The following is a 16,447-nucleotide window of genomic DNA, read 5'->3' on the forward strand; positions in this document are numbered from 1 at the left end:
TGTGTGTGTGTGTGTGTGTGTGTGCGTATGTGTATGTTGGACCGGCTTAATGTGTTTATGTAGTATGTTGGACTAGTTTAAGTGTTTATGTAGTTAATAAAACCTTACTTGTATCACACTTGACGTGTTCATTGTTTACTCATAACCGGAGTCAATAATCATGCAGATTTACGTTACAAGCTTATAGAATTGTACAGTAAGAAAGTTATTTCCCTTAACCAGGAAATTAACGTCTTAGAATTGACAAGACAGTTGACCCTGAGTGGTCAGCTAAATATCTACAGTGGATCTAAAATATGAATAGTTAATTATAACTAGTTATGGTTAATTATTCATATTTCCCCATGAGCTGATTCGCTACATATGTAAGTGAGGATAGGAAAATAAAGTAAACTGTGACAAATTAAACCCAAAAATTCTTCATACAGTGGACTACCAGTAAAACTGATACAAATTTGGGACCAAAAATTATTCAGACCGAGGCTGGGGGAAAAAACTGAAGTTCAGGTTTGCATGAAGCTGGGTGACAGAATGCCCAGGAGACTACAGGCTGTCATTAAGGCTAAGTATTGATAGTTGTGTAAATACTGTCATACTAATGTAAGGGATTCATCACAGTCACTGCAGTCACCAGCCCGGATAATCACCCGATCACAGTCACATGAGTTCTGATCACCCGCACCTGCTGTCACCAATCAAGCCACACTACAAATACACAGTACAAGCTCAAATGCCTATCTATGATGACTCCGTTGGACTGGAAAGCTTCATGCAAAAGACCAACCAAATTTCCCAGCATCTGTCCGCCTGCCACCGAAGCCGCCAACCAGTCTGTCACGCCCGGCACGGGTTCCCCAGTACCAGAGCCGATGCAAGTGGACACCTCCCGGCTCACCCCGTCGGAACGTGCTCGCCGTCTCGTGGGCGGTCTGTGTCTATACTGCGCGGCGGCGGATCATTACATCAGGACCTGCCAAGTCAGACCCCCACGTCCTGCGGTGAGTACCCTCCAACTAGACCCTGTCATTTCCACGTTGTCAATGCTATCGGTACAACTACTCACCCCAGACCTTTCTGTTTCAGTCCCTGCCCTCGTCGACTCGGGCTCCTTGGTCTCCTCAGGCAATTTCATATCCCAGGACCTATTGAATCGTCTCCATCTGCCCCGGAAACGTCATGCCCAGGAGCTCCGAGTCGAGACCATCCAGGGAAAACCGTTAGGATGGGGGTGGGTGAAATATAGAGCACGACACTACGGCTCAAGATTGGCACTCTCCACGAGGAGGGAATCACGTTTCTGGTACTGGAGGGACCCACCGTGGATATCCTGGGACGCCCCTGGCTAGTTCTCCATTCTCCAGAGATCAGATGGGACTCGTGTGAGGTGACTCGCTGGAGTGAGCACTGTCACTGCAACTGTCTCACGTCATTACCCACTCCGCTACCAGGATCTCACTCCGTTCAAGTTGCATCTACCCTCATCGAAAGCCCCGAACCTCGGGAGAAGGTCACGGTCCCATCTGATTACCTGGCATTCCAGGATGTCTTCAGTAAGCAGGCAGCCACTCAGTTACCACCTCATCAGCCATGGGACTGTGCCATCGATTTGCTGCCTGGAGCAAAACTCCCCAAGGGAAGAGTATACCCGTTTTCCATCCCGGAGCGCAAGGCGATGGAGGAATACATCAAGGAGGCTCTTAACCAAGGATTCATCCGACCTTCCACGTCTCCAGCTGCGTCTAGTTTCTTCTTCGTGGGCAAGAAGGATGGGGGCTTGCAGCCTTGTATTGACTATCGGACTCTGAACTCCCATACGGTGGAACTGCCCTATCCACTTCCCCTGGTCCCGGCCACCCTCGAGGAACTCCGTGAGGCCTGCATCTTCTCCAAGCTGGACCTGCGAAGTGCATACAACCTCGTTCGAATCCGGGAGGGCGACGAGTGGAAGATGGCATTCATTACACCATCTGGCCACTATGAGTACCTGGTAATGCCGTATGGGCTAGCCAACGCCCCGTCTGTCTTCCAAGGATTCATGAACGAGGTGTTCCGGGAGTTCCTCCACCGCTCTGTGATTGTCTACATCGACAATATACTCATTTACTCCCGGAGCGTGGCCGACCATCGCCAACACGTTCAGCAGGTCCTACAGAAGATACGTCAACACCATCTCTTCTTAAAGCTGGAGAAATGTGAATTCCATTGCCCCACGGTACATTTCCTGGGTTACATCGTCGGCCAGGAAGGGATTCAGATGGATCAGGGGAAGGTTGATGCAGTCAAGGAGTGGCCTCTTCCCCAGACCGTAAAGGAGCTTCAGATATTTCTAGGATTTGCTAACTTCTATCGTCGATTCATCCAGGATTTCAGTTCCCACACTGCTCCTTTGACTTCCATGCTCCGAGGAAAACCCAAGTCCCTGTCCTGGACCACCAGTGCCCACGAAGCTCTCACGAGACTCAGAACAGCCTTCAGCACGGCCCCCATCCTTCATCATCCTGATCCAGACATGCCGTTCGTAGTGGAAGCGGATGCCTCCACCACCGGCGTTGGGGCCGTGCTGTCCCAACATTATGGTGAGCCTCCTCGCCTCCAGCCTTGCGCATACTATTCTAAGAAACTGACCCCAGCAGAGCAGAATTACGACATCGGCAACCGGGAGTTGTTGGCCATCAAACTCGCCGTGGAGGAGTGGCGGCACTGGCTGGAGGGAGCAAACCATCCATTCACAGTCATTACGACCACAAAAATCTCCAATACCTCAGAGAAGCCAAGACACTTAACCCACGCCAAGCCCGCTGGGCACTGTTCTTCACCAGGATTCAGTTCACCATCACCTATTGTCCCGGGAATCGTAACAATAAAGCCGATGCCCTCTCACGCATGCACTTCCCAGACACACCTTCCGATCCCGAGCCCATTCTCCCTCCAGCCCTGATTGTAAGCCCCATTCACTCGAACATCGACGAGGACATTGGAGCCGCCACTCTTACCGAACCTGCACTGCCGGGAGGCCCAGAAGGGAAAACGTATGTGCCCACTCTCCAACGACAATCCCTTCTGGGCTTCGTTCACAATGTACCGGACTCTGGACACCCAGGCAGCCAACGGACCCTCTCGCTCCTCCAGGCGCGGTACTGGTGGCCCAGTATGACCCAGGATGTCATCCGGTGCGTCCGAGGTTGCTCAGTCTGCGCCATGTCTAAGCCCCCTCGTCACCTCCCCGTAGGCAAGCTAGTGCCCCTGCCGATTCCCCATCGGCCCTGGTCTCACCTGGGAATCGATTTTGTGACTGACTTATCCAACGCCGATGGGAATACCTGCATCTTGGTGGTTGTAGATCAGTTTTCCAAAGTCTGCAAGCTAATCCCCCTCCCAGGACTTCCAACCGCTCTCGACACTGCAGAAAGTTTATTCACTCACGTCCTCAGAAACTTCGGAGTCCCCAAGGATGTAGTATCTGACAGGGGACCGCAGTTTATCTCCCGCGTCTGGAGGGCATTCTTCCGACTACTAGGGGTCACGGTCAACTTATCCTCAGGCTACCATCCCCAGACAAATGGCCAGACTGAGAGGAAGATCCAGGAACTCGGACGTTACCTCCGGGCATATTGTAACGATGACCAACACAGCTGGAGCCGTTTCCTCCCTTGGGCCGAGTATGCATAGAATTCCCTGACCCAGACCACCACCGGCCTCATGCCATTTCAGTGCATACTATATTCCTGATACAGAGGCAGATCAACGAAGTCACCTACGAACTCCGACTCCCACCCAGGTACCGAATTCACCCCATGTTCCATGTGTCCCTCCTTAAACCGCACTCTCCCTCTGCTCCAGGTCCCACCGAACCCGACGAACCTCCTCCTCCAGAAATCCTTGACCAACCATCCATCTACCTGGTCCGAGACATCTTGGACTCGTGGCGACGGGGTGGTCGGCTGGAGTATCTAGTAGACTGGAAGGGTTATGGACTGGAGGGACGTTCTTGGGTGGCCAGGGACGACATTCTGGACCCTTTGCTACTGGAGGACTTCCATCGCACCCATCCTGGTTGCCCCGCACCCAGAAGCCGTGGCCGCCCCCGTCGCCACCCCTGGGGGGGGGGGCGTAATGTCAGGGATTCATTACAGTCACTGCAGTCACCAGCCCGGATAATCACCCAATCAGTCACCTGAGTTCTGATCACCCGCACCTGCTGTCACCAATCAAGCCACACTACAGATACACACACATCACAGTCACTCACTGTCTGGTCTACCGTTCACTCCTATGGACTGCCCTGGACTCTCTATACGATATTCTCCTTGAAAGACTTACCTTCTGGTTCTCCCGCGATCCTCCAACGACTCCTTGGAAGCTGTTCCACGAATTCCCCCGAAACTGGCATCAGACTCTCACCCTCAGACCTCAGATAAGAACCCTGGAATCATTCACCCTGTAGACACTCCCCTGCCTTAACCTAACCCATTCCACTTCTCCACATCCTGTACCAATAAACCCTCTTGTCTTTCACTTACCCGTTGTGTCTGGCCTTGCTTTATGACAACTAACAGCTGTCTAATTTTTGGTTGATTGTAAGGGTACATTAGGCTACATGCCTTTCTATCAAAGTTATCTATTAACAAGCTGAATTTGTTCTGACAGTTTAATTCTGAGTTCTTGTTATATTGTATTACCATTTTCTAAACTATAGCGAATAAACCGTGATAATGTGAGAAGGTTGAAGGTGTCTGAATACATTTTGGTTTGACTGTATCTATTTGATAAATGAAGTTAACAAAATAACATTATACATACTCTTTTGGTTTCTGTACCCAATATTTAAAAAATTTACAAATGCAATAAAATATTGGTATCGGTACTCTGTATCGGCAAGTACCAAAAATAAAAGTATCGGGCAAGTACTGGAAAAAGTGGTATTGGTGCATCCCTATGATAGACACTATCACTCAGGCTAGATCCCCCTCTACTAGGCAGGCTTATGCGCTGAAGTGAAGTCTGTTCATTGACTGCTGTTCTTCTCGTCGAGAGGACCCCCAAAGATCCCCGGTCAACGTTGTGCTTTCCTTCCTGCATGAAATGTTGGAGTGGAGGCTGTCCCCCTGCTATGTTCCCTTGGTAAACCTGTGTCTTTCCCTGGTCTGTTCCGCTGTCAGTCCCTGTTGTGTTCCCCTGAACTGGGGTCAGGACAGTGACCTTAGACTGTGGGTCTTATTTTGTATGTTTTACCTTTTATTTAATCAGGAAATTAAAAACTCTTGATTTAAAATCTCATTTACAAGAGGGTTCTGGCCAAGATAGGCAGCACAATTATGTACACATAAAACAAAATACATTTGTTTACATACACAGAAACGTACAAAAATCACTCAAAAATTTACAATCAGGTGACTCTACAAATAGATCCTTTAAAATACATTTAAAATAATTTAGTGATATCAACTCTTTTAAGCATAACTTATCTTGTAGTTGATTCTAATCAAATGGAGCAGCATAACTAAATGCGCGTTGACACATATTAGTACGAACTTTAGCGATGCTTAAAAGATAATAGTCTTGTGAGTGAAGCCCATAATTCTTTACACCTTTTTGAAAGATATTCTGCTGTAAATACGAAGGAAGTAAACCTAAAATTATTTGATATATAAATAAGTACCAATGCTTAAGTCTACAGGATGACAACGCCGGCCATCCATGAATTACTCACCCTCAAGGCATCCTAGGTGTGTATGACTTTCTTCTTTCAGACGAATCCAGTCAGAGTTATATAAAAAAAATAATTTTTGATCTTCCAAGCTGTTTAATGGCAGTCAGTAGGTGTTGCAGTTCATCAGTCCAAAACAAGTGAAATAAAGCGCATCCATCCATAATAAAAAGTACCTCACACGGCTCCGGGGGGTGAACAAAGACCTCCTGTAGTGAATCGATGCATTTTTGTAAGAAAAATAACCATATTTAAAACGTAATAATTTAATCGAGCTTGCGCTCACTGTTGTACACGGAAGCAGCTCCGGGCGGATGACGTAGAATGTCGGCATTGCGCATGCACACTCAGAAGTGACGAACGTGGAAGCACAGGGGAGAGATCAAAACAAAACAACGGTCACGAATTAGAAGTACAAAATGAGGATTTGTAAAGAAGAATGTCAGAGGATTTCGATGTAAGCCAAGAGGAGACTGGTTTTCCTTTACTAAAGTAAGGAAACTTTGCTTCGTTTGCTCCAGTAAACAAACGTTGGTTTTCATGAGACTCACTTGCGCATGCGTAATGCCGACATCTTACGTCATCCTCCCGGAGCTGCTTCCCTGTACAACTGTTGGCGCAAGCTAGATTAAAGTGATTATTATGTTTTGAATATGGATATTTTTCTTACAGAAACGCATCGATTCGCTACAGGAGGGCTTTGTTCACCCCCCGGAGCCGTGTGAGGCACGTTTTATTATGGATAGATGCGCTTTTTAACTTCTTTTGGACTGATGAACTGCAGCACCCGCTGACTGCCATTAAACAGCTTGGAAGATCAAAGTAAATTTTTAATATAACTCCGATTGGATTCATCTTAAAGAAGAAAGTCATATACGCCTAGGATGGCTTGAGGGTGAGTAAATGATGGGCTAATTTTCATTTTTGGGTGAACTGTCCCATTAATGCTCCATGATAAACTGAATCCAACGCCAGTCTTGTGATTTTTATTACTACATGGATGTGTCTTATAATCCTGTATGTACGGGGAGTGGCTTGGTATGCAAATTCAACTCACCAATAGTCATTGGTAATTTCTTGTAATGCTCAGAGGTGATTGGGGCTCCCAAGTGAGACCCCTAATGTCAGTGTTGATGTAACGTCTCTGTTCCCTCCTTCAGGGAATGAGGGTTACATAACTTAACCGAGGCGTTACATTACTAACTACAGATTTCATCATGTATTCTGTAATTAGTAACAAACTACACTTTGTAAGTAAACTATACAGCTCTGCCCGATTTGTTTTTCATTGATCCTTCAGTTCAGCCTCTCTTTTACTGAATGGAGGCTCTCTTTTGAATATTCACTGTGATTACACACTTATTTCAGGAGCTTAAGCCCAAAATGATCTCTCTGATGAAAAAAGAGCTGAAGAGGTTCAAGAGAATACTGAGTCCAGATTACCCAGCATGCTCTGAGATAGAGCAGGACGATGATAAAGGTCAGGACATAATCAGAGAGGGGATTCTGAAAATAACACTGCACATCCTGAGGGAGATGAGCCAGACAGACCTCGCAAACACATTACAGACCAGTAAGAACTATGAATCTTTTGCCTATTTTATTACATTAAAACAGTCTGTATGTAATGATCACTTGAGAAATCATATAATATTTGGATAAAGGCATGCAAATGATATGTCAGTAATAAAAGCATAAATAAAACATGAAATTTAAAAAGATTAATTAAAATAATTTGTCATAAATGAGAATTTCAGTGAGGATTTGTCATGTTTATCAGTGACTTTACCTTTGGTTTTATATTTGTGAATAAGAACATATATTTGGTTGTCATTCATTCTTTCAGAATGTGCCCCTGCATGTCAACAAAAACTCAAATCCAAACTTAAAGAAAAATTTCAGAGAATTAACGAAGGGATATCCAATCAAATGAGCTCACCACTTCTTAATGAGATCTACACAGAGCTCTACATCACAGAAGGAGGGATTGGAGAAGTCAATAATGAGCATGAGGTGAGACAGATTGAGACAGCATCCAGGAGACCAGAGACACGGGAAACACCAATCAAATGCAATGACATCTTTAAAGCCTTACCTGGACAAAACAAACCCATCAGAACTGTACTGACTAAAGGAGTTGCTGGAATTGGCAAAACAGTGTCTGTGCATAAATTTATTCTGGACTGGGCAGAAGGAAACACTAATCAAGATGTTCACTACATTTTTCCACTTCCCTTCAGAGAGCTCAATGTGATGAAGGAGAAAAACATCAGTCTGATGGATCTTCTTCATCTTTTTTTTAAAGATGCAAAAGAACTGAGACCAACAGACCATGAGGATTACAAAATTTTGTTCATATTTGACGGAATGGATGAATGTCGACTTTCTTTAGATTTCCCAAAAAATCCAAACCTGTTTGGTGTAACAGAACCGGCCTCTGTGGATGTGCTGCTGACCAATCTCATCAAGGGGAATCTGCTTCCATCTGCTCTCCTCTGGATCACCTCTCGACCAGCAGCAGCCAGTCAGATCCCTCCCGAGTGTGTCGACCAGGTCACAGAGGTACGAGGGTTCAACGACCCTCAGAAAGATGAGTATTTCAGGAAGAGAATCAGTGATCAGAGTTTGGCCAATAGAATCATCTCACACATGAAATCATCAAGGAGCCTCTACATTATGTGCCACATCCCAGTCTTCTGCTGGATTTCAGCCACTGTTCTACAGAGAATGTTGAGTGAAGCAGAGAGTGCAGAAATCCCCAAGACTCTCACTCAAATGTTCACTCATTTCCTGATCTATCAGACCAAACTGAAGTCTCTGAAGTATGATGGAAAATGTGAAGTAGATCCTCAACTGACTCAGAATAATATTATGTCACTAGGAAAGCTAGCTTATGAACAACTAGAAAAAGGGAACCTGATTTTCTATGAGGATGATTTGAGAGAATGTGGCATTGATGTCAGAGAAGCATCAGTGTACTCAGGAATTTGCACTCAGATCTTCAGAGAGGAGTTTGAATTGTACCTGGGGAAAGTGTACAGCTTTGTGCACCTGAGCATGCAGGAGTTTCTTGCTGCTCTATTCAAGCTCATTTCATTTATTGGGAACAAAGAGCACAACTCAAAAATAACTGAGTTTTTAAAGAGTGAAGTGAACCAGGCCATACAGAGTGAGAGTGGACACCTGGATCTTTTCCTCCGATTCCTTCTAGGGCTCTCATCGGTGTCCAGTAAGGCTCTTCTACGAGGTTTATTGGCACAGACAGATAGCATGTCCTCCAGCCAAGAGGAAATAGTTGAGTACATTAAGATGAAGATCAGGGAGAATTCCTCTCCAGATAAATCCATCAATCTCTTCCACTGTCTGAATGAACTGAACGATCACTCATTAGTGCAGGAAGTCCAGACATACTTGAGCAAAACAGGTGCAAGCCGTCTGTCTGGAGCCAGACTCTCTCCTAGTCAGTGGTCAGCTCTGGTGTTTGTGTTGCTAAACTCAGATGAGGAGCTGGATGAGTTTAATCTAAGTAAATATGATCAATCAGAGGAATGTCTTCTGAGGCTGCTACCTGTAGTGGAAACATCTAGAAAAGCAGAGTCAGTATATTGAATATATGTATCTTTTTTGTGTGTGTGTGTGGAATAAACTTCAGTTCTCAAACACTGTACAGTACAGAAGTATGTATTAACATATCAATTTAGAAATAATAATAGAATATGCACTACATGTATATACACAATTTGTATGAAATTAACACAATAACACAGTTATAAACAAAATAAATGATATTGCATAGATCACTGTTATGATTTATTTAGTTATATAGTTTGAAATGATGTAAAATAATCTATAAAATTGTATGTTGCTTACACTGAATATATGGTTATTTCTTTCCTAGTCTGAGTGACTGTGGTCTCACAGAAAAAAGTTGTTTGGCACTGGCCTCAGCTCTCTCCACAAGTCTGAGAGAGCTGAACCTGAGTAACAACAACCTAGAAGATTCAGGACCGAAGCACCTCTCTACTGGACTGAAGAATCCACAATGTAAACTGGAGACATTAAAGTAAGATTCCTTAAAGCAGTCACAATAGGTTTTACTGGCCTCAGATAACAGGAATGTAGCACTTTTGGATTTATGAACTCTTTTGGAGATATAATATGAAGTTGTTAAATAATTTTTTTTTTTAATTGTTTGACATTATTATTTATAGCACGTAAAAAGGCACTGCATGTTAAAATGATATTGTTACAAACTACCAGGCTCGGCAGCGTAACATAAATGGGGAGGCCACGCACAAAGTAAGTTAACTCAAAATAAACATGTTTTAACGTAATACTACTAAAGTTAAACCCAAAAAGGGAAGAGAAAAGAAAACAACAAAATATCAAATATTAAAGAAAGCTCAAAGTCTGGTGCTGGAGAGAAGTCAAGCTCAAACGGGGCACACCACACCGGAGGACAGAGATCTTATGAGGGGCCGTATAGGCCATAATTATTGAAAAGCCTCTTACAAACACTAGTGAAATGAAAAACATTGATAAACCTTAATGAAATTCATTCATATGCATTATAAAAACCTCTTGCATAGGCTTACACTAGTGAAAACATTGATCAGCCTTAGTGAAATTCATTCATAAGCATAACTGAAAAACCTCTGTGGAAACATCTAGAAAAGCAGAGTCAGTATATTGAATATATGTATCTTTTTTGTGTGTGTGTGTGGAATAAACTTCAGTTCTCAAACACTGTACAGTACAGAAGTATGTATTAACATATCAATTTAGAAATAATAATAGAATATGCACTACATGTATATACACAATTTGTATGAAATTAACACAATAACACAGTTATAAACAAAATAAATGATATTGCATAGATCACTGTTATGATTTATTTAGTTATATAGTTTGAAATGATGTAAAATAATCTATAAAATTGTATGTTGCTTACACTGAATATATGGTTATTTCTTTCCTAGTCTGAGTGACTGTGGTCTCACAGAAAAAAGTTGTTTGGCACTGGCCTCAGCTCTCTCCACAAGTCTGAGAGAGCTGAACCTGAGTAACAACAACCTAGAAGATTCAGGACCGAAGCACCTCTCTACTGGACTGAAGAATCCACAATGTAAACTGGAGACATTAAAGTAAGATTCCTTAAAGCAGTCACAATAGGTTTTACTGGCCTCAGATAACAGGAATGTAGCACTTTTGGATTTATGAACTCTTTTGGAGATATAATATGAAGTTGTTAAATAATTTTTTTTTTTAATTGTTTGACATTATTATTTATAGCACGTAAAAAGGCACTGCATGTTAAAATGATATTGTTACAAACTACCAGGCTCAGGGCAGCGTAACATAAATGGGGAGGCCACGCACAAAGTAAGTTAACTCAAAATAAATAATAATGTTTTAACGTAATACTACTAAAGTTAAACCCAAAAAGGGAAGAGAAAAGAAAACAACAAAATATCAAATATTAAAGAAAGCTCAAAGTCTGGTGCTGGAGAGAAGTCAAGCTCAAACGGGGCACACCACACCGGAGGACAGAGATCTTATGAGGGGCCGTATAGGCCATAATTATTGAAAAGCCTCTTACAAACACTAGTGAAATGAAAAACATTGATAAACCTTAATGAAATTCATTCATATGCATTATAAAAACCTCTTACATAGGCTTACACTAGTGAAAACATTGATCAGCCTTAGTGAAATTCATTCATAAGCATAACTGAAAAACCTCTTACAAACACGAGTGTAACGAAAAGATCAACCTTAGTGAAATTCATTCATAAACATAACTGAAATAAGTAAAGATTTAAGTAGATGATGAGAGCTAATTTCACTTGAAACGGAAGCTGTGTCAACACTTAATGATTTACAATACCTAGTCCTCTTAGAATTAAAAATGTTTTATGGATTCATTCATCAAGGCATTGGATACATTTTACATTTAAAGATATTTGTGTAACTGTAGCATATACTGAAAAAAATGAGTAAAATGTACTGATAATTTTCTGCCAGGACATTATATTTTAATTTTCCATTGCAGGAAATACGGAAAATAACCATGTTTTACTAAAGAGTAGTAGGATTAACCATGGTTTTTGGCAGATTGTAATTTGTTTAACCACAGTTTTACTACAAATATGGTTACGGTGTACCATGGTTAATTTTCATAAGTTTTCCATTAACCCTAAAACACAACACAATGCAGTGCAAAATTAAAAATACCACCATATACAGTACACTGTATTAATGAAATTGCAATGTGAGAGTTAAATAAGCTAACACTGACCGTTCCCTGGTCTTATATACCCTATATTTAACAATGGGATTCAAATTTAAAATGGTAACTGCTGAATAGAAATTGAAAACAATAAAGTAGCCTACAAAATTAAACACTTGTTGGATGTGCTAAACAATGTTGTATGAGCTCCTCAAGAGTAGGCTACAGTAGCCTATTATTAAAGTATCTGCTACATGCAGTTCTTCAAAATACAACTCTGCTGTTTATGTAGTAGAAAGACAATAAGCAAAATAAATTTAATAATAAATCAATACTGATTTGTGTTATGTTATGTGCAGGGAAAACACACATTTCTGTGAAGTATTATGAAGAGATGCTGATGTCCGCACTGTCAGCTCGGTGGCGCTAGCGAACACGTCCTCCCCGCGCTGTCGAGTCAGTCGCAGATCCATGCCGATGACAGGCCACCACGGCACAAGCTCTGTAACATCGCGCTGTTTTGTCCCACTTTCGGAATTGTACTTGACGATGGTAAAATTATGTTTAAAATATTAATAGCTTCAGACAACTTACGACTAACTGCCATTGCCTAAAATAGTTTGTGAGACACACGCCAAATTAAACGGAAGTGTTGACAGCTTCCGTTTCGAGTGAAATTAGCTCTCATCATCTACTGAAATACTCACATATTTTGCTTATGCTTATGAATGAATTTCACTAAGGTTGATCAAGGTTTTCACTAGTGTATGTAAGAGGTTTTCAGTAATGCAAATGAATGAATTTCACTAAGGTTTGTCAATGTTTTTCGTTTCACTAGTGTTTGTAAAAGGCTTTTCAATAATTATGGCCTATACGGCCCCTCATAGAGATCCTTTAATCTGTCAACTCATCATAGGTAATCTACCGCACCTGCCGCTTGTCTCCACCCTGCAAACAGACAAAAGAAAAAAACACATCACACACAAAACCAGAACCTAGAACGCCACCTAGAGGAGAACAGAACCCGTTTAGGGAACAGGTGCTACCCCGGGTCTTAGCACTATTATAGAGAGCATGGAATTTAAACACTAGGGGGAGGTTGTTCAAAAGTAATCTGATTGGATTTCGGCTATCGGATTGGATCAAATCTTGAAAATAGCTTGTTCAAAAGAAAACAAAGAAATAAGTCTGAATTCGGATTAGATCACAAAATCCCATTTTGGTTTTGATCTGGATTAAATTCAGTTTGTGTTGTTCAAAACGATTGGGATACATTTGATCCAAAAAAATCAGGATCTGATCCCAGCAGAAGGGTGGATTTCAGGAACAAAAATGTAATAAAAACTTCAAAATAACATTTGTAACATGTAATATATCACCGAATATCAAACAAAAATATCACATTTAATTTAAAGGTTTTTATTTTTTTTTATCACTGTTTGTAAACTACATTGGCACAATCATCATAGATGAACCAGCCAGAAGCAGTTATTTGTGTAAATGCAATGCAAAAAAATTCTGAGAGAATGCAAAAGCATTGACTTTTTTTCCATCTCATACAGTATTTTCTTTTTTTTCCCATCACCATGTCCCTTCAGGGGTTTCGTAGAGCATTAGTAATCCAGATTTGGTAATCTGAAAAAGGGTGTATCTGGATCATTGTGATCCAATCCAATTAAACCAGCATAAAAGTAAGATGGATAACCTGATCCTGGATATCAAAACGTGTAATTTCCAAATCCAGATCATTCTGATCCAGATTAAGCTTTTTGAACTTGGATCCTGGCCCTTGAACCACATGGGACACATTAACTGTTAAAAGCAAAACTTGAACTGCTGAACTCGGAGCAGGCATTTTGAAAGGTACACAACGTAATGTTTAACAAAACCAGTGTTAGAGGGGTATTACATTGCATCCCTCTCCTGCCCCGCAGGCTGTCTGGATGCCTAATTAGAGAGGAAGGTTGTGCTGCCCTGGCTTCAGCTCTGAGATTAAACCCTTCTTATCTGAGAGAACTGGATCTAAACTGGAACAAACCAGGAGACACCGGAGTGAAGCTTCTTTCTGTTGTACTGAAGGATCCACACTGTAAACTGGAGAAACTGCAGTAAGTGTTTTTGTTATGTTACAGAATAATAGAAATAATTACACAATTCTGTCAACACTAAACCATAAATGGAAATTTATTTAAAGTCACATTTAGTTTTTTTTTTAGCAAACATTAACTTTTATTCCTCTGAAGGCCAGTTGAGTTGAGAACCCTGTGCAGTTAAGCATTAACAGAATGAACAAATGGCAAAATAATTCAACAAAACAATGACATAAACATCGAGCTTGACTTGTCTATAAACCGATTTGATGAAACTCACCAAAAAGGGTTATAATAACAAAGCTAGACAAGAGACTAAAGGGTCCAGAATTATGCATTAGTTAAGCATGAACACACTAGTAATTAATGATTAACTTAACATATGGGCATATCAGCCATTATTTACACCTTAGCAAACCATATTTTATTTTTGTGTTGTAATGCAATTGGGTATATCTCAATTATTCACCATCTATTATGTTAACTAAACATTATGAAGCTAGTAATTATGTTTAATTAATGCTGGCTTACCGATATAAATTGCTAAATATTGTAATAAAGACAATTGACCCCATGTTCTAAAGTGAAAGTTATATCCACAATAATTATGGAACTTACTGAGTGATATTCAAGTTTATTGACCAGAATTAGACAATTATTATAGCTAAACTGCCACAAATACAGTATTAATAAAGACAATTTGACCCTCTGTTCTTAACTAAAAGTTATATACACATTAATTATGGCACGATGCAACGCGTAAAAAGACAGTATAAGTCATTATAATCCGTAATTATGTCCCCACTGGATGCAACAAATGCCTCGTTTATAATGGGTTTTAATGTTTGTCTCTTCACAACGCACTGGATAGCTAGCCAATCAGAGCACACCTCGCTTTTCAGACCAATAAGCTTTGTAAAAATCGACGCGTTTCAGAAAGGCGGGGCATAGAGGAGAAACAATAATGTACAGTATGTGGAAAATAATGTGTTTTTTTAACCTTAAACCGCATAAACACAGTTCATTACCCCAAATACACAAAATAATGTTCTTTTTAGCAGCATCATATGACCCCTTTAATGTTATCTGTATTATATTCTTTTATCTGCAACAACAATGTGAACATTTATAAACATCCGTTTGGCCATTAACTTTTAAATGCATTATTATGCAAAAAAAAATCCATGGCAGGCAGATCAATGTGCTACTTCTTTTCTCTCTAATACGGTAGGAAGTTAAATGAAATGCAATGTGGAGGATGTGAACTGTGACAAGATGATTGACAGGCCAGTTTACAGTGACCGCGTGCGTGTAATTATGCGACAGAGCGGTCCATTAAAGACGCAATTGTATAATGTGATAGTATGTCCCAAAGCTTGCATACTCTTCTACTACACACTCAAAAGTGTGTACTTTTTCCTCACCAAAAGAGTGCATATTTTAAGGGCGTAGGATAAGTAGTCACATTGGGACGCAGTATATGATTCAAACCAACATTAACCCCCAAAACACGGCATATCGCAATCTTTTGACGAAGCAGGCGATAGCAGAGGTGTAAAGAGTACCTAAAAACCATACTTGAGTAACAGTACAGATACCTTACAGTGAAAATTAGTCCACTACACGTTACAAGTAGAGGTCGACCAATAGTGGATTTTGCCGATACCGATAGCTAGGTTGGACCATACTGGCCGATACCGATTAATTTAAAATTGATACTGAACTAAAATAGTGCTTTATTAACAAAAACAGTACTGAACCATACTAGTAGTAGTAGTAAAAATAATAATAATAGTAATAGTAAATGTTGAAATTAACACACTCTAACAAGGAACAATACTTACACAGCTTTCATTAATCTTAATGCTACAAATGGACTCTTATTTTAAAGTGTTACCATTTCATTTCAACTGTCATGCTTAAAGATGCACATCTTTAAATATATACACAAAGGCTATAGCATTAAAATGATATACATATGGATAGTGTATGTATACTCTCACACTTAAACTGCTTCTATTCTTGAATACTTGATGATTATCTAATCAAAATAAAAGCGCAGCACTGAGTCTAGGAGAACTCACCGGTATCACACACACTCCGGACACGTCACGTTCAACTCGAGCAGCGGTCTAAAACAGTTTATTTAATCACCAAACAGACACAAGTTTACTTCAAGAATGAACAATTTAGCATAGATGAGTTTGAAGTTCGGTGTTTAAAAAACGGAGCAAACGGAAAGAGAAAGCGCGACCTATATTATAGCTCTATAAATGAAGCACACAGACTTTATTAGAGCCACAGAAAGAAAAACGTTTTGCTTTAAATGCACAATACACAATTCATTATGTACATTAACAACGATTCGGGACCAATATAATGTAATTTAAAGGAAAACTATGTGAATGGCGCTCTGTG

The 16,447-nt window shown here is 40.9% G+C and overlaps 1 protein-coding gene across 1 annotated transcript in view; it reads left to right on the forward strand.

Moving 5' to 3' along the window:
• Positions 1-16,447, forward strand: part of LOC107558790 (NACHT, LRR and PYD domains-containing protein 12-like) — a 54,538-nt gene that overhangs the window by 8,039 nt on the left and 30,052 nt on the right. Inside the window, exons 10-14 of the mRNA XM_016242474.1 lie at positions 7,076-7,280; positions 7,554-9,303; positions 9,606-9,770; positions 10,690-10,854; positions 13,874-14,047. Of these exons, the coding sequence (XP_016097960.1) occupies positions 7,076-7,280; positions 7,554-9,303; positions 9,606-9,770; positions 10,690-10,854; positions 13,874-14,047 (2,459 nt within the window). The remainder of the gene's footprint in view (positions 1-7,075; positions 7,281-7,553; positions 9,304-9,605; positions 9,771-10,689; positions 10,855-13,873; positions 14,048-16,447) is intronic.

The sequence above is a fragment of the Sinocyclocheilus grahami genome, unplaced genomic scaffold (genome assembly GCF_001515645.1).
Source record: "Sinocyclocheilus grahami isolate Dianchi unplaced genomic scaffold, SAMN03320097.WGS_v1.1 scaffold660.1, whole genome shotgun sequence".
NCBI classification, from domain to species: domain Eukaryota; kingdom Metazoa; phylum Chordata; class Actinopteri; order Cypriniformes; family Cyprinidae; genus Sinocyclocheilus; species Sinocyclocheilus grahami.